This window comes from Equus caballus, chromosome 18 (genome assembly GCF_041296265.1).
Source record: "Equus caballus isolate H_3958 breed thoroughbred chromosome 18, TB-T2T, whole genome shotgun sequence".
Classification (NCBI taxonomy): Eukaryota; Metazoa; Chordata; class Mammalia; order Perissodactyla; family Equidae; genus Equus; species Equus caballus.
In genome coordinates, this window is record NC_091701.1 from 58,213,245 (window position 1) to 58,233,808 (window position 20,564).

The window sequence follows — 20,564 nt, forward strand, 5'->3', positions numbered from 1 at the left end:
CCAGCCAGGTCCTCCTGGAATTCCTGATCCCTGAAATTGTGATATAATAAAACGGTTTTATTTTAGGCCACTAAGTTTTGGAGTAGTTCATTAAGCAGCAATAGATAACCAGACCAAACAGTGATGTATTGATCTTTACACTTAAAAACAGAACAAGGTGGAAAAAAAGAAGTGTGGGCTGTTAGAGAAGGTGAAAGAGGAAGAGGGGAATAAAATTCTCTAAAAAGATATCATAATTGCCGTGGACACGAATGAAAGACAGGCTAGGGATTTAGAAGCCTCACAGAAGATTAAAAAAATCAGAGTCACAAATTTTTAGCAGGCTGCTACTGTGATTTGGGGCCACACTCACAACTTGGACCCAACTTCTTAGAGATTCAGAAGGAAAACAGCAGTACAGTCTTGCCTCATGCAGATGCTGTGAACAGTAATGAATAAACATGACAAATAAACATGCTGCAAATAAGAGTTGAAAATGTTAAATATGTAAGAAGCAATCTTTGCACCTACTGAAAAATCTTTCATCAGATGATTTCAAATTTGAGATGTCTCAGGAGAAAATAACTTTGAAAACACAGATTTTTATTTTTTGTACTTTTATTGAAAAGATACATTTAAAAAAATACACAGACATTTTACCATTTACAGATTGCAGATATAGATGCTCTAAAAGAGTTCACTCTATTTTGTTGATTTATGATACCTCTTGCCCCCCAATATCACAAACATTCCAGTCTCGTTGACATCAGCTTAGAAGGGGGGGGCACAGGAGCGAGACCTGCAACGTATTCAGTGAACAGAAAGACAAATTGTTCAATTATAAATTTTTTATCTTCTGTACATTATTGCATTAGGGAGCCACAAAATTATGTAGCATCATTACAAATGAAAACAGGTTAAAAATGAAGAAGATAATTACGTAGAAATACATGGATTCATTGTCTTCTTGCAGAATGCGCAAGAGGTGCAAACATGTGCAATTTAGGAAGCTCTTGCTCTGTTTGTGTACATTTGCTTAGCAACTCCAACGGTGTGGAAGCTACGAAATAAGTTAAACAAAAAGAGCAAACAGGTAGTAATTATAGCTATGTTATATGGCTTTCTATTTCGTTTAAATATCACCAAATAAAATATGAAATAAAGAAAATACATTACTTTATCTTTTGTTCTCTTAAAGAGAAAATTCAAAGCTACTTTGCTTCCTAACATTTACACAGCAACTAAAAATGTTTAATTCAGACAAGAGATACACATCTAGCACTACACAGGATACGACAGTACTCGGGTCTACAACAGTACACAATCCCTGTCAACAAGAGTACACCAGAAAGAAAACGCTGCGATCCGTTGGGGAGATGGTGTCCACAAGGCAGCACTTGTGTTCATCTGTTTTTGTTCCACACTAGAATGTGCCCAGTTGGATTCCAGAGTTATTTACAGACACGTGAGGAAGACCCTAGTTTTCAAGTCTGCCAGGAAAATATTCCATATTGTTTCTAAGCCAGATCACACCCATGGAAAAATAGTCAGAGAATGATATATTTTTATGTATATATTTTTCTGACCAACACGTTTGCAAGAAACCAAATATCTCAGATATACAAATTGAATGGGGGGGGGGGCGGACGACGGCGGGCAGGGAGAGGGACTAGGGAAATAAAGCCTGTGCTGCTCAGATTCCTAAATGATAGGCGCGGTCCCTAAAAGCACTCTTGAGTCTAGTGATCTGTTCTTTGGAGTCGGGCTCGGGGTGGTATGCTCGCTGCATTTTGTGGCTGCGCGGGGGCACTGAACACGAAATGCTGACATCGCTGAATCCTTTTGGCTTGCCTACTCAGCTCTCCTACTGGCCTCAAGTGCCTGGGGCTCGTAGACGTCAGTAGGGAGCGAAGAGGATGGAGGCAGGAGTGGCGCGGATGGGCCCGTGGCCCGGCCTCAGGAGAGCTGGCGGGATGGCTGGAGCCTGGAAGAGCGAGGCGGACGGCCGGGGCGGCAGCGACAGCGCCGAGGACACTGCCGCCGCCGCCGCCAGGGGCGAGGACAGGAAGGCCGGGGCCAAAGGCTTCATCATATCTTTCTGGAATGCAAGTTTTGCCTAAGAGAGGGAGAAAACCGGTAATGGAGTGGGGATATTGTTTTAAACAACGGCACCACAGATAGATTTTCATAAGTAAAACATCAACATTAAGAAGTCAGATTTTAAAAATCTTTACTCTCAGAAATGATTATTTTCTCAAAGCTGGTTTCAAAGGCTCTTGGCATATCTTTACTTTGATTTGTTTCCATTTCAACCCTTTTCTGGGGGTCTTTGCCCCCGGGGACTAGGACACAGGAAGACCTCTTTGGAGAGATGCTAAAGCTATTTTATGCTGCTGCCCTCAAGGGAAAAACAAACAGACCCAGAAGATTTCCTGCGTAGACAATGGAGCTCACTTCAAAATTCTGACTTGCTTAAACAACAAGGCAGCCTTGAGAGCGGCTGCTTTGGAGAATGTGCATGACCTCCATGTGACTTCTTTGAGCACTGGGTTAGGTAACCGGGTTCGGGATGTAAGGGACCCATGGAGAGTCAAGAAAACAAAGTCAGTTGACACCTCTCCCTCTGGCCACTTAAAGAGTATTCCCTGAAAAATTGCAGCTCACAATTATCTGTTGTTGGGAATGATTGTAAGTGGACTAGAAACATTCTCCATTTAAAGGAATCCCAGGTGGAATCAGTCCTTGATTTCTCTCTTTCGCAATCAGGAGGAATTTTGCAAGCTGGATTTGCTTAATACAGGTAACACCTGCTTGCAGCGTCAGATGGAGGGTTCGGAGAAACTGGAAGGTAGTCTTGCCATCGCCTCCAGCTGGCCAATCCCAGCTTCAACCTCAGACAGAACGCCACACTGGGCCGATTATGAAATCCATCCATCTGGGTGTTTATATGGCCTCTTTGGCTGGAGCCCTTGGGTATTTTAGCAAAGAAACTGAAAACAGCACATATATTGAGAACAGGTAAGACAGGCTGATTACCAACATGCCTGCTAGACTTGGAAAGAGAGAGCAATACAAACACCCACTTCACTTTCTGGCAGCAGAAAGAGAGAGCGCAAGCGAGCCAGAGAGGAGGAGGATATTAAATAGATGGATTTTTGTTTCAAGAAAGCAATCCCTCTTCCCAGGTTCAACACATTCCAGGATGCCTCAGACACCACTTGTCCTTGTTCCTGAGCCTTTTCTTTATAGGCTAAAGAATATAGTTTATTCAAAAGGCCCTGGTAAAGAGTAAGGCATTAGCTCTTAAAGAGGTTCAGTTTCTCTTCTCTAAGGAAGCATCCTTCAAGTGTCCTACAGCAGGAAACAAGCAATTCATTAAAACTTCTATGAGGGCTATTTAAATTCAAAACCTTTCAGGACCAGTCAGTCCCTAGGCTCTCCTTACCTACACTCCCCGCGCAAGCCAGCAAGGCTGCCCCCCAAACAGGTGAGTGGGTGAGGTGAACTTACAGCTAAAATGCTCGGGCTCCGCTGGAGTTTGTTGTAAGGACTGTATTTCGGCTTCAGTGGTTTCCCTGCAACTCGATCCTTATGCCTTCGGCTAGAAATGTGCTGAAAAGAGTTTGATGCATTAGCTGAAGCTAAATGTGAGTTTCATTCCACTTAAAATGTATTTCCTAGGGAGAGGTAGCTGGTTTCTCCATTTCCAGTTCTAGGTCCCTAGTTCCAAGGTGGCGTGGGTAAAATCAGCACACTCTCTAAATTAGGACTTGCTCCCCACTCAATTGTCATGCCTCTTGCCCTTCCCTTCCTCCGTAGCACTTAGCCGATTTTGCCTACGCCCTGACTGATGAGTCTATGCCCTACCCAGATTTTGGGTCCTTGGAAGACAGGGTGAACATCTTACTTATCTTCCAGAAGTTCCTGCTCTACTGTAAGGTCCAGGTGACCACTGTGCTCATCTATCTCTAACACCTAGCCTGGAATCTGACATACAGTAATAGTAGGTGCGCAAATATTTGGTACTTTTTCTTCCACATAGCACCTGCATGTTGTATATTGTATGCATCCTAGAAAGGTTAGTAAATTTAACTGTGAGCACAGTTGAGAATCATTATATAGATTAGAAGATTCACAGTCAAGTGGTGACCCCAAACAACAATGATGACCAATTGAAGATACACTACCTGTTTGAGCTGAATTTCTGAATTAACGTGAACATCACAGATCTCACAATGAAATGTCTTGTTCTGTAGTCCTGACCCCTTACTGCCATTCTGCATCTTTAATCTTGACCCGGGTCTAGGATAGGACTTAATTGGACCAGCCCCATTACGAGCTTCCACCATGGTCTTGTGTTTAGATCCTAACATAGAAAGAGACATACATTAAATAGCTATTTAAGAACTAAATGAAGCTCTTTGTTTTCTTATCCTTGAGAAGTTTATCTTCAGGCTGAATTTCCCAATACTTTTTGCTAATGACCATTTTAATGCTGATTATAAGTTTAACACAGTTTCGTTGTAAAAAGTGGGAAAACATGACTATATAAAAAAGAAAATAAAGATTACCTATATTTTTACCATCTAGAGATAACCACTGTTATCATTTTAGTGTATTTCTTTTCAGGTTCTTTTTCTGGTGTACTGAAAAAATTTTCAAAATTGGGATCATGGTAATTAAATATCCTGAAAATTTTACATATCAAATCATACACATATTTTCCTATAATTACATTTTAATGGCTGAGTAATATCATCCATCATATTGGGTTACTATGATTTATTCCACATTTCCCTACTGAGGGACTTTTAGGTTGTTTCCATTTTTTTCTCTTATAAGTGTGTTGCGGTGAACATTGGGCATAGATATTTGTCTTCATTTCTGTCACTTCGTCATAATGAGTTTTGGGAAGTATTAGATGCTTTTGAGAAAATAAAGAAGGAACAAGTTTTATCTCTAGCCTGCTTTTGCCTTGCTGTTTCCAAAGTGATTATATCAGACTTTTCTGAGAATCACTCCTTTGAATTAGAAAACTAGAGAAGACATTGAACAAACCTAATGTTTGAACAACAAAAGAGATGGTGTTCTGATGGGCAGAGTTGGGTTTTGTTATTAACATTATTTAAATCCCAGCGATGGCTGCTGACCTGTGTTGTGTGCCTCCAGCTGAGACAGGGAGTTCACAGCCACTTTGCATAGTGAACAATAAAGTAATTTTTTGGCTTTTTCTTCTTCTGATTCAGAAACAGTACCAGGAGCTCCATTGGTACTCTTGGAGGGAGAAGTGGCTGCTCCAGGGGGCAGAGGTGTTGGGCCAGATTTGAGGAGAAATGAGCCGCCTTCAGAGCTTGACGGCTGACTGGAAGTGGTGACCTTTAACTTCCCTTTATCTTCTAAGAGAGATACAGAGAGATAGTATTAAAGCCTCATATATCATATAAACACAGATAAACTTACAGGAATTCAAAATAGAAATTTGATTTTCATGTGTAGTTTTTACTTCAGCACAGACCAGTTCATTGAACTTTATTGAAAAAGAACTCCCTGCCATCAGTTTCCATATCAGGTTATCAAAGCATGATGACTTATGAAAAATGACTTTGTCCTCCCACTTGCAGCAGGTAACTTTCTGTCTGATGTCCTTGACTTGTAAATGTTGCTCCAGGGAAGTCTGTAATATATGGGAAAACCAGCTACCTTCCAATTTGATTACATCATATGATGGTAACATGAAATAAGTCATGCAATGGTGGTTTCATTTGACTATTCGTGTTTTAATTATGACATGAATATAAAGTTAAAATTCAATTTTTACACCAAGGTTAAAATTTTAACTTTGGGGTAAAGGGGAGGGAAGAAACATGGTTAATTTTGATTATGATTAGTTAAGTTTTTGCTGCTCATTGAATGGCAATGCAATTTATCCAAAATGCAACATGCAAAGATTCTATTCGTTATACTTATTAGTTACTGCCAGTCTAAATCATAAGTTTGAAATAATGACATTAACCATAAGCACAATAGGAGGATTAGCCAAATCATTTACAGACATCTTGGCATTTTGAACATGTAGCTGCTAAATGCTTATGATCCCCAAAGCCCATGTGCAGGCTATAAGAGCGGTCAGAGTGACTTTAATGGAATCTAACATTTCGGGGTTCATTTGCTATTCAAGACAGGCTCTGTTCAATGGCTCCTTTGGGAAAGAAACGGGAACTTCTTAGGAAATAGCAAAATCCATTACATGTTTAATTCTAGTAGAGCTGGTGCTCTTAGAAAATGTCTATAGATATGCTGATAAACTCTCATTAAGAGAGAAAGGGAATTAAAACTGAAAATTCATTTGTTAATTGCTCTAGCTAATTTGGAACTGTGTACCTTGGCCTAGGTGACCAAGAGGGAAGGCGTGACTAGGGGAAGAGCAACATGGTAGTGTCTGTCTGTTCCTCACATGGGGCCAACTACAACTTTCACACACATCAAAAATGACAGGAGATCATATTTCTACTTAATTGATTTAGGGATCAGCAGTTGATTTCCATCCCTTTTCCTGCATTGGATCCATCCAGCTCAAAACTAGGCATAGCAGGGATTCTATAGATGAATTCAGGTCTTGGTGGTGTTTGGAATAAATGAATGCTCAGATCCCTTTTTATCTTTGGGTTCCACAATCTAAACTTCCTCTTCAGCAGCTTTATTAAAACTTCAGGATGACATGAAATATGACGGAAAAGATCTTAGGCTTTTACCAAACTGACCTCAATAGTATGAGAGAAGGAAAGAAAATCATTCTTCCTAAGTGGCCATGGTAAGTAAATTAGATTGAAGATTATTTCAGGTCTGGAACTCTCTCATCTAAGGGTCTCTCTGAATTTGCAATTTTATAGAACTCACAAAGCAGCAAAATAATTCAGTAACCTTAACATTTGCCCCTATGAAATTACTCAGTTTCTTGTGATGGAAACTTATTGCACAGCAAAATCTTTCCTTGCTTCAAGCATTTCATAAGATATTTCATATAAATTTGGCCTAAATAATCTCACCTGTTTTAGTCATTTACTCATTCATTCTCTCATGTTTTCATGTTACTATTTTAATGTCCCTTATATTGATCTCCCTCATACACTCTTACATGTACACAGAACTTTATAATTTACAAAATGCTGTCACTTACATTGTCTTACTATCTCTCACAACAAACCTGTGAAATAGGTAAGATCCAAAATGATTATTCTTGTCTTAAAGATGAGAAAACTGAGGCTCATCAAAATTAAATAATGTTCCACAGATTAGTGGGTAGCATAAATGAACATGATCTTTTCTCTAACCGTTCACTGTGTGGTGCGATAATCTTCCTGCACAAAGGGAGGACTTCATATGGCATTAACAGTATAACAGGCGTACAATAGTCACCTGAAGCTGTGAAAAAGCTGTTGCTTTGTTTTACAATTACTGTTTAGTTTTAAAGCATATTTGCCTTAAGTGAAAATATCTTTCATACTCAACAATCATCTGATTTGGGTTACATTGAAAAGATGGAGGAAATTACATCTTTTTCTCTATATCCCTATTTCTTTAAGAAAAATTAAACAGATTTCCTTTTCATATCTCATTTTCAAAAGATTATTTATTCATTAACAAATGCATATTAACAATATGCTAATTGCTGACAATGTGCTAGACATTGAAGAGAATAGTAAATAGAGTAGGTTTAGAGTTTAAGAAAGTAACAGTTTAGCAGGGGAAATGAGACAGTCATTCAGAGATCTCCAGTTTATGATAGAAACTGGTAAGAGGCATGAGAGCGTACAGCAGGAAAGGATTGCTTCTAGCTAGGAAGAAAGAGACTTTTTCATAAAGGAAATGGTGTTTAGGCTGAGTTTTGAAGGTCAGATTTAGATGTAATGGGAGATATAATTGTAAAGGTGGATTGAGTCAAAAGGCAGAGGATATCTTAAAACTATTAAAATAGATAGGAAGGGTAGCCATTTCCCTTTTAAAAAATACTAAGAGGTATGGTGTGTTTAACATTTACATGACTAATATTTAGTTAGTTTTTATCCCTAGATAAGCCAGAGTCTTAATCTTTGAGGATATTAGGGATATATTTTGACTCTGGAAATATTCAGAGAATTGTTCCATTGGATTAATACTAGCTAGTCAATAAGACAGATCCTAAAAGCAGGAAATTCACTGATGCAGTAATATATTTAAATTGTGGCATCCTTTCTGGATGTGTAAATTTATAAGCTTCAAAGCCTTATTTTATTATATCTCATTTTAATTGCTTGATATTTTCATCCAAATCCATTATATTATTTCGCCTTCATTACTGGCATTTTTAAAGCCTCCTTATTTTGTGTATTTGAAAGTTTAATTAATGTACTGTTTACTTCTGTTTCTTTTAATAAAGATGCATGTCATCTGGAACTTCTGGTTAATACAAATTCCATTTTCAAGTATTCCCTCACCTAATGTTAATTAGCCGGTCTTCTGACTGTCTTAATTATTTCCTGATTATTCACACACCTTTTTTAAGGCTTTACCCTACAGGATTTTGAAGCAAAATTTACTTAGCTACATCAGAATTGCCCTTTGTAATAAATATTCATAATTTATGCATCCAAGTGAATTTAGTTCTTCAAAGCAGCCTTCTTGGGAGGTTCCGTATTGATTCACTTATTTTCTAAAGCTCTAAACATTCTGAAAACCTCTCTTTTTGGAAATGTTTTCATATCTCATATATAACATGTGAAGGAAATCAGTCTTCAATATTCAGTTATCACCTTTATTTTTTACTCCAAAAACTTTACTCAAATTAACCCACCTATTTATCAAACTTAGCACTATATTACTCAAACACAGCCTCAGAGGACTAATATGCTAACCCAGAAGATGAAAAGAACATGCCAGAAGTTCTGATAGTAGTTTTCAGAAACTAATCCTGTTGGTAACTAAAAGAGCCATGTCTAGATATAGGTCTTACTTTTAAATGCAATTAATATTCCACATTGTAGTTCTTATATTTTGAAGTAGAACTTTGGAAACTATAATCAAATTTTTCTGATTCCACTTAAAACTTGAGTTTAATGTAATTAATATAGTAAGATTTTCTTTTTTCTTTTTTTTTTGTGAGGAAGATTTACCTTGAGCTAACATCCATTGTCAATCCTCCTCTTTTTTTGCTTGAGGAAGATTAGCCCTGAGCTAACATCTGTGCCAATCTTCCTCCACTTTATATGTGGGTCGCCACCACAACATGGCTGACAAATGGTGTACATCCACGCCCAGGATCTGAACCTGCAAACCTGGGCCGCCAAAGCAGAGCACACCAAACTTAACAATCACAACACGGGACCGGCCCTCAAATAGTAAGTTTTTCTAACCTAAGTTTCAATGGTTTAATAACAGATATGTATTTTGCACAATAAATTAATGCTCAATGTAGAAAATAAACTCAGATAAAAATTTTTTAAAAATTAAAATTACCCATGAGTCCATTACCTAAAATAAATGTGGGCAAACTTTTTCTGTAAAGTACCAGATGGTACATATATTAGGCTTTGCAAGCCATTCTGTCTCTGTTGCAACCACTAAACTTTGCTGTTATAGCAGGAAAGCAGCCACCAGCCTGGCTGTGATTCAATAAAACTTCATTACAAAAACAGGCAACAGGCTAGATTTCGCCCACAGGTAATAGTTTGCCGACCCTTGACTTAGAATGATTCTGTTTTGATATCTATTACTCCAAACCAGTTTTTATACAATAGTAAATATGAGTAGACAGAAACATATTATCCTATAACTAACATTTCTCACTTAGCAATAAATCAAGAAAATCTTTCTGTGTCGATAAATGTAGAATTGGATCATGATTTATAACACTAAATGATATTTACTTATATGGATAGTATAATTTATTCAACTTCTCTTCTTTTGACATTTGGGTTATTCCTGGTTTGCACATTTACAAAGGTTAAAAAAATATTGAATGGGACCTTCTGTTGCTTCAGAAAGAAGGACATGACCTAAAACTGAAAGCAATTGTCAGAAGTATCTCAGCAATGTTCATCAATCATGTTTGTACTCCACTGAATTCAGCATCTTAGAGGAGGTCCCCAAGGAACCCCCAGACACATATCTGTAGCATTTATAAGAGGGAGTTGAATTTACCCTGCTAGCAACATGCTATACCCACATGCCTGAACTATATAAAGATGGGAAGACTCATTGGCATGAGCTTCTGGCCTGGTTGGGAGCTTCTGAATCCAGCTCAACAAGGAAAGCTAGAAGTGCAGATAGGACGGGATACAGGTATTTCATTCTCCAGTCAGACAACTTCTGATGTTAGTGATCTGCCCCTCATACTAGACCAAGTAAGAGGAGGGAAGGTTAGAGAGAGATTGGACTGGACCAAGAAAGGGCCAGAAGTAGAAGAACCTGCAGTCTCAATTTGGCATGTCAAGATTGAATGCGTTTTCTTTGGGTCAATAGGACATCTTGAAAGGTGGCCAGGCTTGAGCCATGTTGTTAGTACCAACACAAGAAGGTTGATCACCAGGACCCTGGCAGCAAGAGGCTGAGGAATGGACCTCTGGTGGCGGGGGCTGGGGAAGGATTAGAAGCACCACATGAAGACCTTGCACATGGTCCTCAAGAAGCATTTGGACACCTGCTATGCAGAGGGCATCAATGACTGTGTTAAGTACAAAAATATTTGCTTTTCCTCCCCCCCTCTAATTCCTTCTACCCCTGACAATTGGAAAGGGCAAGAATCAGAAATGATATGATGGGAAAGAAAAAAGAGTAGACTATGTCCCTTCCCATAATCCAACCTGAGCCAGGAGGAAGGATGTGTTCAACTGGATAAGAGCCTAAAATTTCAAATAAGACCAGACATTTTGACATCTGACAATGTCTTTGAGGAGTGAGAAAGGGAGATTCAACAGAATATATAGGCAATCATGTTTGTACTCCACTGAATTCATATATGTATTCAATAGACCAGATATATAAACAGCATTGTGCATAGACATCTCTGTATACTTGTCTGATAATTTCCTTAGGACCTCCACTTTTCCTAAAGAGGAATTGCTGAGACAAAGAGCCTGTACGTTTTTGAGCTTGTGATGCACAATGGCAAATTGTCCTCTAGGTAGTTATACAAATTAGTACCCTTAGAGCTTTGTAAGAGACTGCCGGCTTCCCTGTACCTTTACCAGCCTAATCATCCATTGTTTTTGCCAATCCAACAGGCGAAATACAATATATCATTGTTAATTTGATTTGCATTTCTTTTAATATTAAAGGAGTTGAATATCTTTTCATGAGATTAATGATGATTTGTGCTTCAAAGTAATTTAAAAAAATTCTTAATTCTGAAAGGGAACTAGTGCATTTTTGGGAGTTAAAAAATTTTACACTCACCAGGAAGTAAACTTTACTATAATAACAAGCTTCCTTTTATGCATAACTAGTAATGTTAAGTTGTTTGGAGCATGATTCTTAGAAGCTGAATGCAGAATTACTATTTAGGGAAGTTTGCTTCTATGCAGAGCAAAAAATTTGGCCTAATGGCTGCTCTCGGCAGTTAGATCTTCCGGTGATAGTAAAAGTAACAATCATAATCACAAATCTATAGCTGACACTAATTGACTACTCGCTATAAACCAAGCAGTATCTTAAGAACTTACATTCATTATCTCATTTATTTTTCATACACTCTAATGAGGTAGATACTGTTACTATCTGTATCTTTTAATTTCTTTTTGATTGAGGTATAAGATATACTGTAAGGCACATAAAATTTAACAAATTTATACATATGTATACATCTATGTAAACACAAGATAATATATATAGAAAATGTAAGATATTGATATATAAGATATAAAGATACGGAATGTTTCCTCCGCCCCAGAAGGCTCCCTTGAACCCCCAATCAGTTGATACTCCCTCTCCCCACAAAGGTAACCACCGTTCTCATCTCTATCAACTTAGATCAGTTTTGCTTATTTTTGAATTCCATATAAGTAGAATCAGACAATATGTATTCTTTCGTTTCTGCCTTCTCTCACTCAACATTATGTCTATGAGATTCATCCATGTTGTCGCACATAGAAGAAGTTTGTTTTTTTTCTCACAGCTGGGTAGTATTCCATTGTATGACTGTGCCACAATTTACTTCTTTTACTATTGATGAACATTTAGAATGTTTTCAGTTTTTGGCTATTTTGAATAATGCTACTATAGCCATTCTTATACATGTTTTTGGTAGACATAAATACTCATTTATATTAAATATATATACATGGGAATGGAATTGCTGGGCTTTAAAGAGCTATCTATCTATCTTTTTAGTAGATTCTGAAGACAGTTTTCCAAAATGGTTGTACTGATTTATTTTCCTGTCAGCAATGTATGAGAATTCCAATCGTTCCACATCCTCTCTAACACATGGGATCAGTATTATCAGTCCATTTGGTTTTAGCCATTCCAGTGGAGTTGTGGTGGTATCTTATTGTGGTTTTAATTTGTATTTCTCTAATAACTAATGATATTGAATACTTTTGCATATTTTTATGGGCTAATTGTGTATCTTCTTTTGTGAAGTGCTTGGTCAAATGTTTTCCTTTTTTGTTTAAACTGGATTCTCAGCTTTTTTCTTATCAACTTATAGGAATTATTTATATAGTCCAAATGAGAGTTCTTTGTCAGATATATGTATGACAAAGCATCTCCCAGGTGGTGGCATGCTTTCCTCTCTCTAAATGTTGTCTTATGATAACTACAATTGTTTAAAAAGAAAAAAACAACCAAGGCTTAGATAGGTTAAGTAACTTGCCCATAGTCATTCAATTAATAAGTGGGAAAGCATGGATTCAAATACAGGCTTCTGAATCCTGGGCAAGTGCCTCTTACTGCTCTTCTGCTTTGAGGGAGAATAGACTAAAAATGCTCAATCTCAGTAATATCTTCTTGAAGGCCTGACACTGTTGAATAAAGGTAAGTGGATGGTAGTATCTTTGTACTTAGTTAAATGATGCCATACAAAGAATAGCACATTATAGGAAAAACTTGCTGAGAACCAGGTAAGTGTTTTAATAGTTTCTTCAAAGGTTTCGACATTGCATGTAACTTAGGAAAGCAAATGACAACAGCCTTTAAAAAGTCCATTTCAAGCAAAAATTTACATAGGTGTCATTATCCCTGAGTTTTCACTTCCTGGCTAATTTCTCAGCAGGATTAATGAACACCCAAAGAAGGTCTCTGATTCCCTATATGAAGTAAAGATTTCCTTGCATTGTTGCTTTTGATAACATGTATCTTGATTTATCAAGTTGTACAAATTAAAACTACTAAGAGGTATCATTTCCTGCCTCTGAGAAATGGCAAAGATTTAAAAATTACAGTAAGGGAGGGGAAAATAAGATATAATACCCATATATACTGCTTGGTGGGGGTGTAAAATAGTATAACCATCCTGAAACGTATATGCAGTTCATACCGTTTCACCAAGTAAGTCCCCTCTAGGAACATATCCTAAGCAAATAACCATCCATCAGTCCAACAAAGCCAACAAATAATTATTGAGTACTTATTATGTGATATACACTATTTTAGGAACTAAAGTTAGAGGTGAAAAAGACCAAATCTTTGACTCAATGAAATTAATTATCTACTGGGGGAGACAGAAAAGCATGCATGTGTATAAACACACACACACACGTATGCTTATATATGTATTTATAAAATATATATGTAATATAAGAAATATATATGTGATAGATAAAATATTTTCTATATGAGCATATAAAGTATCTGTATATATAATACATATATATTATATACACATATATATATATTCTCTTAGTAATAAGTGTGCTAAGAAGAAAAATAAGGCAGGGCACGGTAACAGAGTCAGTTCAAGCCTGTCTAAAGAGGTGATGTTTGACAGACACTGAATGAAATGGTAGGAATTCTGGGAAGAAGAGCATTCCAGGAAGAAAGAATAGCAAGGACAAAAACCTTGTAGTGAAACAAGATGAAGAAGGTGAGGGAAGATGGGGTGAATGATGGCTGAGTGGTGGAGGAGCTGACGAGGGGCCAGATCACGTACAGTCTGGTAGAGCATGAGAGAAATTTGGATGTAATCTAAGTGTGGCTACTGAGCAGGGGAGAGAGGTGATCTGAGCCATGTTTTCATCAGATCGTTTGCCTGCTATGTGCAGAATCGACTGTGAAAGGATAAACACGAGGAGATCAGTTAGGAGACTACTGTAGTTGTCCACAAGAGCTGACACTTGCTTGGGCCAGGATGGTTAATAGAGAATTGAGCAGTACTTTCTGAATATATTTGTAGGTACAAATGACTAGCCTTATTGATTGATTAGGTGTGGGATATTGGAGAAACAGAGGAATCAAGGATCACTACTACAGTTTTGGCATGAACACTCGGTGAATGGTGGGTAATGCCATTTACTGGGATTAGAGATAATGGTATTTAGGATGCTAGCCAAAATTCCTGGTCTCTCTGCCAGGAAAACTTGGTTATTCCTAGTTCCATCCCTCACTGATTAATCTCAAGCAAGTGACTTAGGTGATTGGTACCTTAATCATACATGTGCAAAATACTACCATTTTCTCATTGAGCTTTAAGAACGAAGAAGATTGTAGAGGAAAGGCAAGGGCTTCAGGTGGAAGACACAACAAAAAGTTAATAGTTCTGGGGCCTATGCTCAAGCAACACACAGTCAATGTTAATGAGATCAAGGTCATGGGATCTGTTCCTTATTCAGGGGCTGTGGATATTTAAATCCATGCCATTTGTCACCAAGGACTAAAAAAAATAGTGGTCCAGTCTTCATAAGCAAATCACCACAATTGGACAACTCCAGCTCATACCCCATGCCCTAAAGCAATAATCTTAATTTGGGGGGCCAATATTATTCATCTATTTGCATATTATTTTTTATCATGATTTTAAAAGACCAAAATTTCAGATAGAGTTTTAATGTGTGTATTTTTCTTTCAATGAAAATGTAACAGGTTCTCTGCTTATTGTGTAGTCATTTGCCATTTATCAAAAAGAATCGTTGAAAAACCATAAGCCCTGCCCGTTGATATCTACCAATGTCTTTCCAAGACAATCCTTCCAGAACAGTGAAGGAGCCCCAAAACTTGAGAAAAGTGCTCGGGAAAGCAAGGCCACAATTTCAACAGAATCATACTTTGTGCTTTTTGAGGTCAGCGAAGGATACTGCTTGTCACTTTTTACAATTAAATTTTCCTTTTTATACTTAATATTGTACTAAAAAGAATTAAGCAACAGAGGCATGCAGTGAAAGGACTGTGGGTCATATTCTTTCCTGTATTCACAAGCACCTTGTCCAACATCTCATTATTCTTCTGAAAAACAAAGCAATGCCCGTATTACTGCTTAGCACTCATTAAACCAAGTTAGCTTACTTCGATAAGGAATTCTGAAATCATTCTCTTCTCTTTATCTTCCCATTTTCTGAATAATGAGAAATTAATGAGTGTCAGTCAGAGTACCTACTTCCTTACCAGTTATGCATTCTTGTGAGAAATGAAGCTGAGAGGCCTGTGGGGCTCTGCAGCAGATGAAAATACACTGCGAAGCTGTATGTATGTCCCTTGGTGTGTTGTAGAAGACTTCTCAAGCCTTGCCTCATTTGTCCTCTCCTTATCTACACATTTGACATAGGACAAGTGATAGAAACCACCAACGGATGACAGATATTTTAAAGTTTAAAGTAGAATTCCATTAAGGTAGTTAATGGGTTTGCAAAAGAAAAAGCAGCATGCAAGCTGCAAGACGAACAAGCCAATTGGGCACCTTGGAGCTCTTTGCAAAACAAAATCTAGTAAGAGATATACAGATGCTTGAGCATCATCACTGTATCGGTGGTATTCACTTGTAGTCTGACAGGACTACACGTGTCTAAATGAACAGGTTTAAGACTAACGTTGCAGATATCGATCAGATACAACAGTCAGTTTGCCTCCCTTTATTTATTAGAAAGATGAGGTACAAAAAGAGCTTGGAAAATCTTGGAATAATTTGAATGCACTATTTAAAGATTTTTTTTTGAAAGCAGAACTCCCTTGGCAATGCAGTAAACACATTCATTTTAAAATTCTGTAATCTTATAGATTAGATTTGCTTAAATTAGGAACATATATAGTGACAAGTCATATACGTGGAAAACAGGTCAATAAAACAGACAAACAAATGGGAAAAAAGTGATTCTATAAGAGGAATAACTAGTCAGTCAACTTCCCAATGGAATCTTTATCCTTCTTCTTAAGATCCCTACCAATACTGCAAACCTCTCATGAGCAAATGTCTGCTCTCCTATTTCTTAGAGAAATAGCAATGCTGGATGAGTTTACCCCTGATGTTACAATTTCTTCTATCAACACCTATTTTCTTTACTTCTCTGAGGAAAAGGTATATGCTTCCTCCCAGACTCTCTATCTTTTAAATCTCTTCTCTCTTTCCTATAGCTTCAACTACTTTCTTTGCACTGGGTTCTATATGTTTACAAAATGCTGAAACTTACATGTTCCAAAAGTCATTCTCCAATTTGGTTTGCTCCTGGAACTTTCCACCCACCTTCTCTATGGTGATGAACTCGAAGTGGTTGTGTGAAGTGGCTCTTTCCACTTCCTCTCTTCCTGTCCATCTTTACCCTCCTGCAAAAGCCAATGGTCTCTCTTCAACCTTCTCTTGCATTGGGCACAAATTCCTTCTGGAAATGCCAGTCCACAACACTGTCTTTGCCTGGTCCTCCTTCACCCTCGACAACAGCTAGGCCCCCTTCACCAGCTCCCATTCTTCTGCCTGCCCCCAAGTGTTGGCATTCCTCAAGGTCACATTCTTATCCTCTTCTTGGGCATTATATGATCTAATTTACTCCAGTGACTTCTTCCACTTCATTGACATAAATTCCTAAATCCACAGGTGAAATCACTGCCTTCACCATAAGTTCCCGACCCTTTTTTCCATAACAGTCTATGGGATATCTATTTCTAGATGTTTCATGGATATTTCAAACTCAACATTCCTGATATCAAATGGGTGAGCTGCTTCAAACAAGGGCCTCTCCAAGTGGTCCCCATATCAATTAATGACATTATCACTTGTATGTTGGAACTGCCAATAATGATTCTTAAATTCTTCCCTCTCATCTTCTACATTTAATGAATGACCAAAGTTTATTGACACTATCTTCTAAATATCTCTTCCATCAGCCTTATTCACCCTCCGATCCAGCAGACATTCATCAGCATCTACTATGTGCCATGGCCTCATTTTGGCCCTCATCTATTCCCTCTGGATTACCATAAAACTTGTTTACAGATCTTGCTACTTTGAGTCTCTGAACCCACCTTCTCCTGCCTTCTCTCTTTATGTGCTCATAGTCCTTTCAATATAATTATATTATGATCTTACATTGACTATAATAATTTTTTTGCACTTAAAATTATTACCAGGAAAGAGATTCTTGAGTTCTGGAATAATGTCTTAATTTACCTTTGTACCCAGTGTACAGAAAACTGTAAGTGGGCAATAAATTTGTTGAAATAAGGAATGCTCAATTCAATGCAGTGTTTTCTAGCCTCACAAATAAAAATACAAGAAAAATTCACTGTTAATAACTGAATCATAACTAGTGAAATAAATATAGATAGAACAGACAAATACATTTCAGCTGTTGATTATGTAAAATACTTTTATCATTGTTGCCAGAGATATATTTGAGCAATAAATTAATGTAATTTGAGACTGAAACAATGCTCTTAAGACTGAATCTCCTTGAGATGTACTAGGACAGTCATAATAACAAACACTTTCCTTTGTGCCAGGTCCAACATTTTGATGTTTGATAAAATGAACAAATCTGTGGATTTCTTTATCTCCTTTATTAAAAATCCCACACAAACTTACATATAAACAATAAGCACGTACCGCTGCTAAAAATTCTAAAGTACACATGGAAACAAAATGTCACCAGAGTATAGCCAGTCCTCTTTGCAACTAAACTGCTGTCCTGTTCTCTGGCAAGTTTTCTCGTGGAACTATAGCTGTCCTGTTGGGAGATTCATCACAGGCTTGTATCCCAAAGACCCATCCTGGCAATGTTGTAAGCAGTCGGTAACAAATTACATCATACTATATCCATCTGCGTTATCAACAATTGCATGGTTGATATATTTGTGCAATGATGCCCTTTAAGAAATTCCAAGCACTATGTTTTTTGACATTATTTAATTTCCCCCATCATTTTGGGTAAGAGATGTCCATCACTGAAGGTGTCATTATGCAGGCTTTGTGTCTTAAGTGATGATACCACTCATGACCAACCTAAACCCCAAGGCACATAACCTTTACACTAGGTGGCTGGAGACTGTCCCAGTACACTGGGTACATCCAGTACCCAGGACACCCATTTAGGCTTCCTTCAACTAGACGCTTCCTTTCAACTAGATCTGATTCCAAGTGTTCCCAAGGGTTACCCAGCATAGCATAGTATGGGCTAGTTTATCTCACAACAACTACTCATCAGCTGACTTACTTTATTAGTCATAGGACTTCTTGTTGGAAAATGTCTGATCTCAATGCCCCACTTAAGGGTGAACTGCTGGGCCATGTTTGGAAACTGAAAGAGCTCTATATAGTTTATGCTATTTTGCAGATGTGAAAAACAAAACAGAGTACTTAAGTGACAAGCCTGGAAACATCAAGTAGCCAAGGGAAGACACAGAAATTAAAGCCAGTTTGTGAAATTCTCAGAGCACTAAAATATCATACATTGTGCCAGTCTGATGCTGGCGGGCCCTTCACATCCAATGCCATGTTACCATGCCTCCAGCTAAATTCCAGAAATCCTCTCTCCTCCAGAACTGTTGATCACTGTGAAGCTTGCTGATTCCTAATTAAGTGTGTTTATGTCTAATTTTCATATCTTGGCCTTTAGACTAATCCTGGAAGCCGGAAAAATTGTCTATAAATTAAAGTGACTCTTCACTGAATCATTGTTTTACCTTAAAAAAACAAAAAAGCTGATTTATGTTAAGTAACTTAGAACCCATGAAAGTCAGGCGACTAATTTTGAAAGGTTAAAACAGTTCCTGTACTGTAATTTCCTGCCAGGCTACAGAAATCCCCTGACTTAGGACATCCCTGCTCTTTCCATTTGAAAGCCTACGTCAATCGGAGTCTGGCCATTGGGCTAAACCCTACAGTGATTTTGTAGTCCAATGAAATGACAGTCATTGCCCTCCTTGTCTGAGCACCACACGACAACTGACCTGTTGTCCCTCGTGCCACTTTATTGGGGAGCAGAAGCTGTCAATCTCACATTCAGATAAAACTGTGGCATCTCCAAATATCACCCTGTTGAAAGCTGGCAGCCTACATTCTGTCTCGAGGAGCTGGCACTGACACTAGTCAACTTGCCACTTTTCTAAGAGAGCACAAAAGAGGGCTTGTTTGCTAGAGTTTGAATCTAATGAACAGCTTTTTCCTATTTTGTGTAGTTTTCCAGCCATTTGACTTATACAATAGACAAATCATATTTCAACTTTTTCAGGTTGAAAAATTGCCCCTTTTCCAATTTGTCACCGAGAGATGTGAAACAGCTATTTCTGAGGCAGCTTTATTATGGAAAATAGAATAAGTAACTCATGTCACTCAAATCAAGTCCCTCAGGGAGTAGGTCCAGTAACAATTCAAAAACCAGGAATAAAATTAAAAACTGATTTTCTAGGCGGAATAAGGAGCAGATTCTTTCTCTTCTAAATGAATAGCCCTTTACAGAGGAAACATGATTCATAAGGTGCAAGGAAAACGTTTGAAGTTGTTCCTCCCACCTCCTTCTTCTCTAGATGCAGAGGTGAGGGTTAATGATGCTCTACTCAGGGAGAGGCACACACTCATAATAGAAAGGTTAGCCTGAGAGATATTGGGGAAACTGAGTCTTTCTTCATCTAAAAAATGTATCTTTATTTAATAGAGAAAATGCAAAAAGATACTACTGTCAGCAAACAAGCTTATTGGCTCCAGCTGCTCCAGTGAGACGCGTATAGGCTCTCTCTCTCTTTACGGACCCAGCTGGGTCCTGCCTGCCCTAAGGAGACTATGGAAACCTTCAGGGGCTGGACTGCCCAGGCCTAAGAAAGCTATCAATCCTTTAAAAATATACGCTAGAAGCCAATCATACTTTCATATTTTGAGTCTAGCATTTGTGCCTAAATTCAATCTGCTGCTTTATTACAAAGGTGTCAAAGCCAGCTTTATATTTAAGACCTACAGATTGCAGGAGAAAGTCTGTTGACCATAGAAAGTCTCCTTTAAAAAGTGATACTAATCCAAGAGTCCTGGGCCTCCAAAGGGGTTTGTCTGGCTTCCTCGTCATGCTGGGTCCCTTAGGAATGTTGCAACATGGGAGCTTATGACTGTGACCATAAGAGAACTGAGCAAAGAAGAGATATGACATTGCAGTACGGACTGTGAATCTCCCAACTGTAATGCAAAACAAATGGCTGTTTCTTTC

At 38.0% G+C, this 20,564-nt stretch overlaps 1 protein-coding gene across 29 annotated transcripts in view; it reads right to left on the reverse strand.

Moving 5' to 3' along the window:
* Positions 1-579: 579 nt before the first annotated feature.
* Positions 580-20,564, reverse strand: part of ZNF385B (zinc finger protein 385B) — a 383,440-nt gene continuing 363,455 nt past the window's right edge. For all 29 annotated transcript variants that reach the window (XM_070241352.1, XM_070241356.1, XM_070241359.1 and 26 more), the window contains 4 exons: positions 5,130-5,375; positions 4,167-4,345; positions 3,490-3,591; positions 580-2,095 (listed from right to left, as the gene is read on the reverse strand). In XM_070241352.1, coding sequence (XP_070097453.1) covers positions 1,877-2,095; positions 3,490-3,591; positions 4,167-4,345; positions 5,130-5,375 — 746 coding nt within the window. In that variant the 3' untranslated portion in view covers positions 580-1,876. The remainder of the gene's footprint in view (positions 2,096-3,489; positions 3,592-4,166; positions 4,346-5,129; positions 5,376-20,564) is intronic.